The sequence below is a fragment of the Nicotiana tomentosiformis genome, chromosome 8, assembly GCF_000390325.3.
Source record: "Nicotiana tomentosiformis chromosome 8, ASM39032v3, whole genome shotgun sequence".
NCBI lineage: Eukaryota > Viridiplantae > Streptophyta > Magnoliopsida > Solanales > Solanaceae > Nicotiana > Nicotiana tomentosiformis.
Genome location: NC_090819.1, coordinates 63,192,939 through 63,207,597, shown reverse-complemented (window position 1 = coordinate 63,207,597; position 14,659 = coordinate 63,192,939). Strand labels below are relative to the sequence as shown.

The window sequence follows — 14,659 nt, the reverse complement described above, 5'->3', positions numbered from 1 at the left end:
AATCCACCATGTCCACGAGGCCTCTTGGCCTCCCTCTCCTCTCTATCCCGAGCGAGCATGCCCTCCAATCTCCTAGCAATACTCACAACCCTGCTGGTAAAGAATATCCATCTCTAGCTCCCTGACTATACTAATCCTAATATTGGGGTGGAGTCCCTCAATAAACCGATGAACCCTCTCTCGAACTATGGAAACCAAGGCTGGTGCATGTCTCTCTTCCCGCTTCTGCGCGATCGCACCTGTGGTGCCCACTCCGCAGGTGCGGTTACACCAGTAGCAGCAATACTTCAGCTGCTTCACCAACTCAAAACCACTAAGAGCAATTGATATTTTATACGTCAATACCACACAAGAGGGGGAGTGATTTGTGTGGTGTCTAATTTTTCATGTGCACAGATTATAGAAGGACTCGGTTCTTCTATGTGTTCCAACTACTACTGTTGCAGAATAATAAGTACAGAAAATAAATAACATAAAGATTTTTACGTGGAAAATACCTGGCTCAAAAGGTGAAAAAACCACGACCTACTTCCCAGTAGGATTTTCCCAAAACTCTTCACTAAATCACCGAGCCAAAAACTGCATTTACAAAATACTTTTGTAAACCTAGGATTAACTCTAATCCCGTTGTGGCAACCAGCCTCTAACTGCTGCGACAACTTCAAGTTAACTCTAACTTGAATATTCTAATTAACTATTACAATTGCCTCTAGATAAAGCTCAAAGGTACAATATGAAAACACTTGGAGCTGAAAGGTACAATATGAACTAGAATAAAAGACAGACACTTGGAGCTGGTTCTTCTATCTAGTTCAGGTAGCTTCAGGTTCGCACACTTGAATCACACACGAACTGCTTGCAAAATGCCTTGCTATTTTGCTCTCAGTTCACGTTTAACTTCTTCTTTTGTGCGTCACTGTACAATAAGAACATTCTGCGATTTATAGAGTTAGTAGAGTAGAAAATAACAAGAGGTCTAATGCTACTCTTACTTGGTGGAAGAGTTCTAGTTGATCTCAACCTCTAACTCCACCCTTATCTTAGATAGTGTTTTCTTTGATTAAGGAGTCCTTCTCCTTATCAATTATGTAACCCTTTTCGATCAGGAGAAATCTATTATTATGCCAGATTTCATTTATCTCCTGTATGTATATCTCACGTGCTTTGAATCTGCCCGTGTCTATGCCCCCCAGTGATGGACCTGGTTTATCCTTGAGTTCCTTTGTCAATCTTCAAAACTATTCTTTACTTGGGCCAACAAATTCCCTTTTTTGATGATGACAAATTCTGTGCTTCCATAAGCTTAGGCCCTGTTTCAACTTAGCTCAACATCAACACAATGTTAGAAATATTTTTCCTTTTTATCACTTATCATTAAGGACCAGGTTCATTAGGTTATAAATATCACTGTTCAAAGTATAAAGCACAACCTTTTTTTCCTTTTTGGCATCATCGAAAATTTGCATAAATATGTGAGATAACCAGATTTTAAAACTTACTCATGGCCATAGGGGCTACTTCAAATACAATTATGGATTAATCATCATAGATCAAGCTAAGAATTTTAACCATCAAAGAAATATAAACAAACAGTTAGAGCAAAAATAGTGAATTTCATTGATGATTGATACGATTCTTCCACAAAGCATAAAAAGAAATAAAAATACTGAAAACATGAGCAAATAAAAAAACATCCAAAACTGGGTCACTGAAAGGACTACACTGGGCTAGAAACTTAAGGCTTGGAAGAACTGGGGGCTTGGTTTTTGGTTTGGAGAAGTTTCAGCATGTCTTGAAGAATTCCATCATTCTTCTCCTTTTCCCTTGCTAGTTTATTTCTGAGAGCATCTCTCTCAGACTCTACCTCAACTAACCTTTTCTTCAGCCTCTCAATCTCAGCATCCTTAGCCCCACTTTCTTGTACCAAGGCTCGCACCTTGCTATTCACTGGTACCTTCTTAGATGAACCAGGTTTTTTAGGAGTGACATGGGCTTCATAGTCACAAGCAGGCAGTGTATTTGCCCCAAAATGATCCTTGCTTGTACCAGCCTCCCTTTCTTCTTTGGATTATAACTTTCAGTCACTCTCTTCAGTAGGTCTGCGATGGTTTCCTGTTCAGATGAAACATGTTCCTCTATATTTTTCCTGAGTTGAACCAGCCCTTCAGCGACTTCGCCAGACCCACTTCCCCCTGTTTTCTTTACACTCTCCTCTTCTCTAGCAGATTTTTCTCCCCAAACAGCCATTGCACCTGTGTCTTTGGTTAAACTTACAGGAGTGGGTAAAGAATCAATCACTCTTTTACCCTTTCCTCTCACAACACTTCGGACACACTTGCTCTCTTTTTCTTTTTCTTTTTAATTTTTACCACCAATTCCTCCAGACTCTGTAGTTTAAATACCTGCTTTAGACCCTACTAGTACAAACCTATTCTCCAAATTTGTTCTCTCCTCGCAAAACCTTGCAAGCAAGCATATTTACTCTTTTCTTAGAGGTTAGGGTGGTGTAAGGGATGATAGTGGGTGTGGAAGTCTAATCAAACTGAATTTCAATTTTGAAAAGACTTTGGAGTGTATCCCTAGAATCTAGGTACTTCAATTCGGTTGGGACTATTTTGAACAGAACTGGTTCACTTGTAACGGATAAGTCCAAAAGGAGTTTGGAATTAAGTAGGACTCTGCTCATGATCCAAATATTATTATTTCAAATTATGCAGAATGTAGAAAATATACCGTGTTATCTTGATGAACCAGGTTCTTCACTGATAATTCTCTTGTGTAAGTCTAAATTTGCCAAAATAGAGAAAATATCATTAGAGATTAATGAGTCATTTTAACACATGCCACAAGAGTATACTACTGAAAATATGAGTCTGAGCAAAAATTAATCTAATTATATATATACATTTTCAGATTTTCTAAAACCAACAAAAAAAAATTTAATTTTTTTTATTAATTTTTTTTCGTTGTGGATTCTGAACTGATCCTTTTAGGTGATCTTAATCATCTCTAATTATAACCTGTTCCTTTCAAAGTGATCTCTACTTAGGGCTTTTGTGAAGATATCAGCTATTTGCTTGTCAGTAGCACAGAATTCCACAGAGATCAACCCTTTTTCATAGTTATCCCTCAAAAAGTGATGTCTAACATTTATGTGCTTAGTTCTCTTGTGATGAACCGGGTTCTTGGTCATATTAATTGCACTAGTGTTGTCACAAAAAATAGGGATACAACCAACATCAATTCTAAAGTCCATTAATTGTTGTTTGATCCACAACAATTGAGCACAACATGAAGCAGCAGCAACATACTCAGCTTCAGCAGTAGATAAGGCCACTGAATTTTGCTTTTTGGTGGCCCAAGACACAAGACATGAGCCAAGAAAGTGTGCCATACCTGAGGTGCTCTTTCTATCCACAAAAAAACCTGCATAATCAGCATCAACATATCCCACTAGATTGAAATTACTACCTTTTTAGATACCATAGACAAAGATCAGTGGTGTCTTTTAGATATCTCAAAATTCTCTTGCCAACAGTCAAGTAAGACTCCTTTGAATTTGCCTGAAATCTTGCACAAAGGCCTACACTGAAAATAATGTCAGGTCTGCTAGCAGTGAGATACAACAATGAGCCAATCATTCCCCTTTACAACTTCTGATCGACAGATGAACCAGGTTCATCTATATCCAACTTTGTAGCTATTGCAATAAGAGTGTCAATTTCTTTGGAATCTTCCATTTTAAACCTTTTAAGCAACTCTTTTACATACTTCTACTAATGGATCATAGTTCCATTTGAATTTTGTTTAATTTGTAAGCCTAAAAAGAAATTAAGCTTACCCATCATGCTCATTTCAAATTCACTCCCCATTAGTTTAGCAAATTCTTTACTTAACTTATCATTAGTTGCTCCAAAGATTATATCATCAACATATATCTGAACTACCAAGAGATCTTTACCTTTTTCTTTCAAGAATAAAGTATTGTCAATTTTACCTCTCTTGTAGTCATGCTCAAGCAAAAAATTTGATAATCTTCCATACCATGCTCTTGGCGCCTGCTTGAGCCCATAAAATGCTTTGTCAAGTTTGTACACATGATCAGGACTTTCCTTGCTTTCAAACCCCGGAGGTTGTTTGACAAACACTTCTTCCTTTAGATAGCCATTAAGGAAGGCACTCTTGACATCCATCTGGTAAAGGGTGAATTCCATGTAAGGAGCAAAGGCTATGGGGAGTCTTATTGCTTCCAAACTTGCGACTGGAGCAAAGGTTTCATCATAGTCTATGCCCTCCTCTTGGCTATATCTTTGAACCACCAATCTTGCCTTGTTCCTTGTAACTGTTCCATCTTCATCAAGTTTGTTTCTGAAGACCCATTTTGTGCCAATTACTGATATGTCCTTGGGTCTTGGTACCAGATGCCAAACTTGACTCCTTTCAAATTGGTTGAGTTCATCTTGCATTGCATTTACCTAGTCTGCATCCTGTAAAGCCTCAGCAATATTTTTAGGCTCAATAAGAGATAAGAAGGCATCAAAAGCACAGAGATTCTTTAATGAAGATCTGGTTTTGATTCCAGAGGTTGGATCAGTAATTATGTTCTCAATGGGATGAGAACTTTGATACTTGTAAGGTTTCACAACCAACTGGTTTCCCCTTGATGTTCCTTCAGTGTTTTGTTGCTGTGGAACAAGTTCAGGTACAGGTTCCACTGTAGTTTGAGAATTGTTTTGTTCTATTCCCCCTGACATGTTGCGGGGGATAGATGAACCTATTCCATCACCTGTTCCTTCTTCCAGAGATGCTTCAGTCTGGGCTGTGGTTTCATTTAAGTGTTTAACCAGCCCAATTACTTCATCATACTGTTCCTGTCTCTCAGAAAGAATGTTAGTTTCTTTAAAAATCACATGTACACTTTCTTCAACACACATAGTTCTTTTGTTATAAACTTTATAAGCTTTATTATGTGAAGAATATCCCAAGAATACTCCCTTATCACTTCTGGGATCAAATTTACCTAGAGAGTCCTTACCATTGTTGTGCACAAAGCACTTGCATCCAAATGCCCTAAGATGGGATATGTTTGGTTTTCTCCCTTTAAGTAACTCATAGGGAGTCTTCTCTACTAGGGGTCTTGTCATGCACCTATTTATGATATAGCATGCATTATTTACAACTTCTGCCCAGAATTTATGGGGCAGCTTACTAGAAAGAAGCATAGTCCTAGCCATATCTTCAAGAGTCCTATTCTTTATTTCAACTACTGCATTTTGTTGTGGAGTTCTAGGGGCAGAAAAATTATGATCTATGCCATGCACATCACAAAATTCAGCAAATTTAGCATTTTCAAATTCAGTACCATGATCAGACCTAATTGATGCAAGTTGATTTCCTAGTTGTTTTTGAGTTTTTCTAACGAAGGAAGTGAACATGTCAAATGCTTCATCTTTAGACGTTAAAAATAGTGTCCAGGTAAACTTAGAATAATCATCAACAAGCACCATAACATATCTCTTACCATCTCTACTTAATGTTCTCATTGGACCACAGAGATCCATATGAACCAGTTCCATCGTTCTGGTGGTACTTACCACTTTCTTGCATTTAAAAGAGGATCTTACCTGCTTCCCCTTGCACAAGCCTCACAAACTTTGTCTTCCTTGAACTTAATGTTAGGCAGTCCTATCACCAAGTCCTTGGAGACTAATTTGTTGAGTTGACTTAGACTTGCATGCCCAAGCCTCTTATGCCAAAGGAGGGGATCACTATCCAACACGTTTAAGCAAGTTAGTTCATTCTCTGAGAGTGTGGACAGATCTATAATATATAAATTATTTACTCTTTTACCCTGCAAAACAATCTTGTCAGTGATAAAATTTATCACAAAACATTTAGTAGAGGTGAATGCTACCAAGTTACCTCTATCACACAATTGTGACACACTGATTAGGCTATACTTCAAGCCGTCTATCAAGTAAACATTCTCAATGGAATGAGAGTCATTCTTACCTACCTTACCAACCCCAATGATTTCACCTTTCTTTCCATTTCAAAAGGAGACATTTCCTCCTTTGAGGTCCTCAAGTGAAAGGAACTGGTCCTTGCTTCCTGTCATATGCTTTGAGCAGCCACTGTCCATGTACCATATTTGGCTGCTCCCCTTCACTTGAACCTACAAAAGGAAATCAGGGGTTAGTCTTAGGAATCCAAACTAGTTTGGGTCCCTTTCTATAAGCAAAAGGATGAATTAAATTTTTTTTAGCCCAACTTGGTAACCAATTCTTCCCTTGAACAGATTTTTTGTTCTTTTGACTGGCCCTTTCTTTTGCGTTACATTCACTTTTATAGTGACCAGTCTTACCACAATGAGTACAAATCTTGTTCTCAGGAAGAGTGAGGTACTTGCTTTTAGGATCCCACTTAGGTAGCTGATTCCCAAAGCCAAGTCCTCTTCTATTGCTACTGTGATGTTCCTGTAGCCATGACAAAGCATCGGAGGACCTGTTCCATTTACTAGTTCTATCTAGTTCATGCTTGACGTTGCCTAGATCCTCTTTTAGTACTCTTACCTGCTCATCCTTCCTATATAACTCATCTTTTAGTTTGCCTACATTTTCTTCTAAAGTGAGTTGTGTGCAATCAGCTGTCTTCTTACTGGTTCCTAGTTTCAGTTTTAGATTTTCAGATTTTAACTCAAGAACATTTGCTTCAAATGTATGAACCTGGTTCTTCAGAGCAGTTTTTTCACTCACAGTCTCACTAACTCTGAGTTTCAGGTTCTTACACTTTGCTTTTAAAATCACACAATCCTTAGACAACTATTCTTTTTCTTTATTTATTACCTTAGATTCATCAATAAAATCTAGCAATAATTCAGAGAGTTTTTCTTTAGACAAAAACTTAATCTTGTCTTTGAGATGAATTATACTTACCTCAGATTCCTCATAAGATTCCCCATCTAATTCTCCAACTTCCATAAGTGCTTGTTCATCTCCATCTTCATCATCTGATTCCTCATCTGAACATTCTCCCCAAGCAGCAACCATAGCCTTTATTGAACCTTTGTTCTTCTTGGGATGAACTTGTTCCTTCTTCATGTTCCTTCGTTCAGATCTTTCCTTCTTCCATTCAATTTTCCATTGAGGGTAGTTCTTGATGTGATGATCAGTCTTCCCACACTTGTAGCAGCCCTCATTGGTCATTTTTTCAGGAACCCTTGCTTTGTTGTAATTTCCACCTCTTGAAGAACCTTTTCCTCTCTTAAGGTATTTCTTGAAGTCCTTGGTGATCATAGCCATTTCATCTTCCTCCAGATCAGCACCTTCAGTGATTCTGAGTGTCAGGCTCCTTTCCTTCTTGGGTACATCCATCTTCATGGTTAGCCTTCTAAGTTCATAAGCAGTGAGATTTCCAATTAGCTCATCCAACCTAAGAGAGGCAATATTTTTTGATTCCTGAATAGCAGTGATTTTGCTCTCCCATGAGACTAGCAGAACCCTTGTCAAAATCTTCTCAACTTTGTCTTCTTCAAGAATAACCCTTCCAAGAGACTTAAATTCATTTGTTAGTGTGGTGAACCTTGTATACATCTCTTGGATGGTTTCTCCTTCCTGCATAGTAAAATTCTCATATTGAGAATATAGTAACGTTCCTATGGACCTCTTCACCTGAGGTGTTCCTTCATGAGCCACTTGTAAAGTGTCCCAAATTTCCTTAGCAGTAGTACAGCTTTGAATTCTGTTGTACTCGTCTGGACCGAGTCCACAAACAAGCCATTTCTTGGCTTTAGCATTCTTCTCCCATTTCCTCAAGTCGTCAGCAGTGCAGTCAGCTCTTGTTTTTGGCACCTCTTCTCCTTCGGCATTTATCTTCATGGTAGCCAGTGGACCATCTGTGACAATGTCCCATAGTTCATAGTCTTCTCCTATGATGTGATCTTTCATCCTATTTTTCCACCAAGAGTAATACTGGCCGTTGAAGAGTGGTGGCCTAGCACTGGATTGCCCTTCCTAGTTTCCAGGTGGTGCACTCATCTTGATCTTCTCCTAAGGTATTATCCTCTTCAAGGATAATCTGCTTTGATACCAATTGATGTTTTATACGTCAATACCACGCAAGAGGGGGGGTGATTTGTGTGGTGTCCAATTTTTCGCGTGCATAGATTATAGAAGGACCTGGTTCTTCTATATGTTCCAACTACTACTATTGCGGAATAATAAGTACAGAAAATAAAGAACACAAAGATTTTTACGTGAAAAATACCTGGCTTAAAAGGTGAAAAAACCACGACCTACTTCCTAGTAGGATTTTCCCAAAACTCTTCACTAAATCACTGAGCCAAAAACTGAATTTACAAAACACTTTTGTAAATCTAAGATTAACTCTAATCCCGTTGTGGCAACCAGCCTCTAACTGCTGCGACAACTTCAAGTTAACTCTAACTTGAATACTCTGAGTACCTATTACAATTGCCTCTAAATAAAGCTGAAAGGTACAATATGAAAATACCTACTACAATTGAACTAGAATAAAAGACATACACTTGGAGCTGGTTCTTCTATCTGGTTCAGGTAGCTTCAGGTTCGCACACTTGAATCACACACAAACTGCTTGCAAAATGCCTTGCTATTTTGCTCTTAATTCACGTTTAACTTCTTCTTTTGTGCGTCACTGTACAATAAGAACATTATGCGATTTATAGAGTTAGTAGAGTAGAAAAAAAACTATATTTCTAATGCTACTCTTCCTTGGTGGAAGAGTTCTAGTTGATCTCAACCTCTAACTCCTCCCTTATCTTAGATAGTGTTCTCTTTGATTAAGGAGTCCTTCTCCTTATCAATTATACAACCCTTTTCAATCAGGAGATATCTATTATTATGCGAGATTTCGTTAATCTCCTGCATGTGCATCTCATGTGCTTTGAATCTGCCTGTGTCTATGCCTACCAGTGATGGACCTGGTTCATCCCTGAGTTCCTTTGTCAATCTTCAAAACTATTCTTTACTTGGGCCAACAGCAATCAAACACGTCCGAGGCCCCCGGGACCTCAACCAAACATACTAACAAGTCCTAAATCACGATAAGAACTAAGTCGAATCCTCAATTCACCTCAAACAATATCAAAAATATGAATTACACACGGATTCAAGTCTAATGAACTTCGAAATTTCCAAATTCTACAAATGACGCCGAAACCTATCAAATCACGTCTGATTGACCTCAAATTTTATACACAAGTCACAAATGACCCCATGAACCTACTGCAACTTCCGGAATCAGAATCCGACCCCGATATAAAAAAGTCAATCCCCGGTCAAACTTCCCAAAAATTCGACTTTCGTCATTTCAAACCTAATTCTACTCCCGATCCCAAATCACAATCCGGACACGCTCCTAAGTCCAGAATCACCCAACAGAGCTAACAGAGCCATCAAAATTCCAATCCGAGGTTGTTTACACATAAGTCGACATCCGGTCGACTTTTCCAACTTAAGGTTTCAATTAAGAGACTAAGTGCCTCAATTCACTCTGAATTCACTCTGGACCCAACTGACCCGGTAAGTCATAAAACAACAGTGAAGCACAAAAATGAGCAAAAAAGGGGAACGGGCTACAAATCTGAAAATGACCGGCCGGGTCGTTACAATATTTTCCCGTGTCCATTTGCCAGCTGGCTTCAAGATGCCAAAATTTGAAAGGTACGACGGGCACGGAGACCCGATCGCTCATCTAAAATGATATTGTAACCAGCTGAGGGGTGCTGGTGGAAAAGAAGAGCTGTTAATGGAATATTTTGGAGAAAGTCTCACCGGAATTGCTTTCGAGGGGTACATGGATCAAGAAATTACACATTGGCATGTGTGGGGCACTTTGGCCCGAGATTTTGTCTGCCGGTTCTAGTGTAATGTGGATATCGCATCCGATAGAAACTCTTTGTCCAATTTGAAAAAGAAAATCGCTGAAAGTTTCCGTGAATATATTGTCAAATGGAGCGAATAATCCGCTAGGGTAAAGCTTGCAATGGACGAAACAGAAATGGTTACGGTCTTCCTACAGGCCCAAGAGGCAGATTACTTCCAGAACATGATGTCCGCTATGGGTAAACCACTCGCTGAGGCTATCAAAATTGGGGAGATGGTCAAAAATGGTTTTAAAAAGGGACGAATCTTGAGTCATGTTGCCTTTAAGGCCACATCAGAGGCTATTCAGAATTGTTCGGGGGGTTTGGTAAACAGAAACTAGAGAGAAGAGGGATCCATGATGGTTTCGAGCTCGAGGGGGGCCTGCAGGTCATGCAACCAATCATATATATTCTCTTCACGGGTGGTTTAATTTCTCAAACATTAGACAACTAATTAATAGTATATCTACAAATTAAAATAACCATCTCTACTCAATTGGTTAGAGTCTCGTAATGATAATGTGTTATAAAATAATAAAAGAAGAAGAAGAGTATTGCCGAGAAAAGTAGAGAGAGAGAATTCTTATTGATTTGAGATGATTTACAATGGAATAGAACCCCTCTATTTATAGGGAAAAAGTGACTTAGCCACAAAGTAACAAACCCTAAAATCTCTCTAAAATATAGACATTCACCTTAAATACAGTTCTATTTATAACAATTTTTAAATAGTGTCCTGTGAATATTATGTGATGTGAGTAGATAAAGTGATAACCTACTTGTGTTTTTAGAATTAGATTTATCATTTTTCATCATAATATATTGTTGTGTAAGTTTTGTTACAAAAATTAATTTTATGACTGTAGTACATTATATTGAACGATGAGAGAATTTGACCAAAATCGTCCCTCTTGTTTTACCCTAACTTTCACTACATCCTTATATTTCACTTAACATAGAACATCCTTTAAGTTTCCCAAAAGTTGACCAAAAATATCCCTCTGTTAAATTTGCCGTTTATATTTGACGGATCTTGTATTTTCACGCGACTTCTCTTTTTCCCCCCTTTTCTCACAAATTTTTCCCTCCTTCCTCCTTTTGACAGAACAAAAAGCCACATTTGGGAAACTTGTTATAGGGTTTCTAATGGTTGAACAACTTCTTCTTGGGTGAAGCTTCTACCTTTCAGTATAAATTTGACAATCTCGCTGTTGTGCCTGTGATACACTCCCAACCAAGGTTCCAAGTAGTAAGTCTAATCTCATTTTAGTTTTTCTTGGTTTGTTTTAGTTATAGACACTACTTCTTATATTCTTCCTCTAAAATGAATTTAAAGGTAAAGGTAAAGGCATAATACCTTATTATAATGCACAGTAGGTTGTGGACAAATGAATCTAAAGGTAAAGGCATAAAAAATTACATGTTAAAACAGCAAGGGACCACTTTTAAGAAAGAACCTTATGTTTCATATAAAAATTTAGCTTCTTTTATTATTATATAATAAAAATTACTTTATTGGCAGATTCAATGTTCGAGAGTCAAGCAGTATATAGTGATTCTGATAATGAGTCCGATTATGGAGAGTTTGAAGATTCAGATTATGAAGATGATATTTTATTTGACAGAAATGTTGATCCTTCGGTTGAAACATATATTCTGTCAATGCCAATGGAACTAAGAGAACAAATAATAATAGTGGAGAGTTTATTAGCAAAGAGTTGCAAAAGCATATGCAAAACGAAGATGGCGACTCAGATTGTGTTATTTCCAATGACACAAAAAGCTTGAATAGTGATAGCGATGCATCTAATGAAGATTTTAACTTTCCAAATCATAATCCGAAGACTGATGGCTCTAATCCTAAGTTAGCATTAGGACAAGTGTTTCAAAATAAAAAAGAGTTCAAGGAAGTTGTAACTACTCGTAACATTAAAAGAGGAAGGACGGTCGAGTGGATTAAGGATGATTCAGAAAGAGCAAGGGGAAGATGTAAGCATCATCCCTCTTGTAAGTGGGTAATTCTATCTTAAAAAATGCACAGGGATACAAATTTTCAGATAAAGTACAACTCCGAGCATACATGTTTTTGTTGGAATGTCAAGAATAAGAATGTTACTTCCAGTTGGATTGCAAAGAAATATATGGATAGAATCAAATCAAACAAAGATTGGAAGACAACAAAATTCAGAGATGAAGTAAGCAGAGCGCTGGGAGTAGACGCATCTTTATGTCAAGCAAGAAAAGCTAAAAAGAAGGCTATTTCTTTGATTGATGATAACTTAAATGACCAATTTAGCTTGTTGTGGAATTATATTAATGAGATCGTGCGTTCTAATCCTGGAACATCAATTTATATGGAGTTAACACCAAATGAGACCCCTAACAATCCGTCTAGATTCCAAAGATTATACATTTATTTTGTAGCATGTAAAGAGGGCTTTAAGGCAGGTTGTAGGAAGTTTGTTGGTGTTGATGGTTGCTGGTTGAAAGATTCTATATATGAAGCATTGCTGGTTGAAAGATTCTATATATGAAGCATAATTGCTTGATGTTGTTGGTTTGGATGGCAATAACAATATCTTTCCTATAGCCTATGCCATTGTGGAAAAGGAGTGCAAGGATACATGGCAATAATTTTTGAACTATTTGATGATTGATATTGAAATAAAAGAGCAATATCTCTGGACATTCATGTCAGATAAGCAAAAAGGCCTTCTTGAAGCTTTTGAGGAAGTGTTACCAAATGTTTCTCACAGGTTTTGTGCGGGACACTTGCACAATAATTTCAAAAATGCTGGGTTCCTGGTCATACGTTAAAAGGTGCTTTTTGGGAAGCGGCTAGAGCAACAACTGTTGAAGCGTTTAATATATGTATGTTGAAGACACTTGAATTGAATAAAGAAGCGCACAAATGGCTTTCTACTAAGTTACCTAGTGAATGGTCCAGATCTCACTTCTCACCACTTTCTAAGTGCGATATGCTGTTAAATAATATGTGTGAGATCTTCAATTAGTTTGATTCTTGATGCTAGAGATAAACCCATTATTAAACTTTTGGAGACCATAAAACATATATTCATGGCTAGAATTGCAACCAACAGGGATAAATCTAAAAAATGGGCTTCAGGTAATATTTGTCCAACTATAAAAAAGAAATTGCATAGAAACATGAAGGGAACTTCTGGTTATATTCCTCGAAAAGCCGACTCATGGAATTATGAGATCCTAGGGTCTACTGATATTGACACTTGTACTGTGGACTTTTATAACAAGATATATAGCGGTAGAAAATGAAAATTATCAGGGATACCTTACAAACATGCTATTTGTGCTATATGGATGAAAAAAAGATGAGATTGTAGACTATGTTCACGACTGCTACAAGGTTGAGACATACAGGAAAGCATATACAACCATATTCCCTACGAATGGGCAAGATTTATGGCCTAAATCACCTAATCCTAAACTATTGCCACCTTCTTATTTGAAAAAGAAGAAAGGAAAGAAACAGAGATTAAGAAAGAAAGAAGTGAATGATCTTGGAGCCTCGAGGACTAGGATAAAAAGAAAATAAAAATCAGTTGATTGTAGCAAGTGTGGTAGACCTAGCCACAACAAAAGAACTTGCTCTTTATATAATGTTGTTGAACCAGAACCAACAAACTACACTTCATTTTTGAACTCTATTATGGTTGAGAACACAACAAATTGGACGCAAGAATCTGTCTCTTTTCGTGACAAACTTCCGGTGAGATGCATATATCAATAATGTTTGTCTTATTTCATTGTAATGAAATTCATCTATCTTAAGGTCCTCTTATTCCTTTTTCAGTTTAGAAGAGGCCAGTAGCATGAATGTGCCAAATTGCATAGCATCGTAGATGTGACAGTCATTTCCATTTTGTTCATTTTGTAATGACAGGATTTATTTTGGAATGACGCAAGTTCATTTTGTAATGTGATGACTTCTAAGCGAATTAAGTTCATTTCGTATGAGTCAATTATGAAATTTTCCGACTTTAATTATTTACAAGTTTCAACTTTTGGCATTTGGTATTTCTGTAATTAGTTTTCTCCATTTTGTACTTAATTTTTAATTTCTGCACCATAATTTATTGCAATCTGCACTAATTCTGCATTATGTGCATATTTTTTAGTTTTTGCATACATTTCAATTCCTGCTCTATAATTATCTAGATTCTGCACTTACATTTCATACTTTTAAGATTTTACTGGGTTGTTGTTGTTGTTGTTGCACTTACATTTCAAATTCTACACTTAAATTTTAGTTTCAGCACGCTGCACTATATTTTTCTTGATTCTGCACTTATATTTTAGTTTCCGCACACCAAAATCTGCATTTCCATTAATTTCTGCATACATTTTTCAATTTCTACACACCAAAACTGCACATTATTAAGTTTCCGCATACCAAAATCTGCATATTGTTCAGTTTTTGCACGCGATTCACGAGAAAGAGATCGGAGAAAATCAAAGACGAAAAAAGATGCAACACACTTTTATTAAGAATGAAGAGCTCGCTGGAGTTGGAGGCTCTCCCTTCTGGGAAAAAGAAAAAGTCACGTGAGAATATTAGAATCTGTTAAATATGGATGAAAATTTAATAGAGGGATATTTTTGGTCAACTTTTGGTAAACTTAAAGGATATTTTAGGTTAAGTGAAACATTATAAGGATGTAGTGAAAGTTGGGGTGAAACAAGAGGGATGATTTTGGTCAAGTGACAACCTACTTG

The 14,659-nt window shown here is 37.2% G+C and overlaps 1 protein-coding gene across 1 annotated transcript; it reads right to left on the bottom strand.

Annotated features, from left to right (window-relative positions):
• Positions 1-4,475: 4,475 nt before the first annotated feature.
• LOC138897589 (uncharacterized) lies at positions 4,476-7,795 on the bottom strand. The gene is made up of 5 exons (XM_070183576.1): positions 7,730-7,795; positions 6,846-7,613; positions 6,573-6,725; positions 4,651-4,871; positions 4,476-4,566 (listed from the first exon to the last, which is right to left on the bottom strand). The coding sequence occupies exons 1-5, from the start codon at positions 7,793-7,795 to the stop codon at positions 4,476-4,478; spliced, it is 1,299 nt and encodes a 432-aa protein (XP_070039677.1).
• Between the last annotated feature and the right edge of the window lie 6,864 nt (positions 7,796-14,659).

Bases quoted from the DNA above. Each gene is read 5' to 3' on its own strand.
- LOC138897589 (XM_070183576.1), bottom strand. From the start codon at position 7,795: ATGCTAAAGCCAAGAAATGGCTTGTTTGTGGACTCGGTCCAGACGAGT. The intron at 4,872-6,572 runs GTAAGAGTACTA...TCTGAGAGACAG, and splicing joins TATATAGGAAGGATGAGCAG to GAACAGTATGATGAAGTAAT. The intron at 4,567-4,650 runs GTTGGTTGTGAA...AATCAAAACCAG, and splicing joins GGAACATCAAGGGGAAACCA to ATCTTCATTAAAGAATCTCT.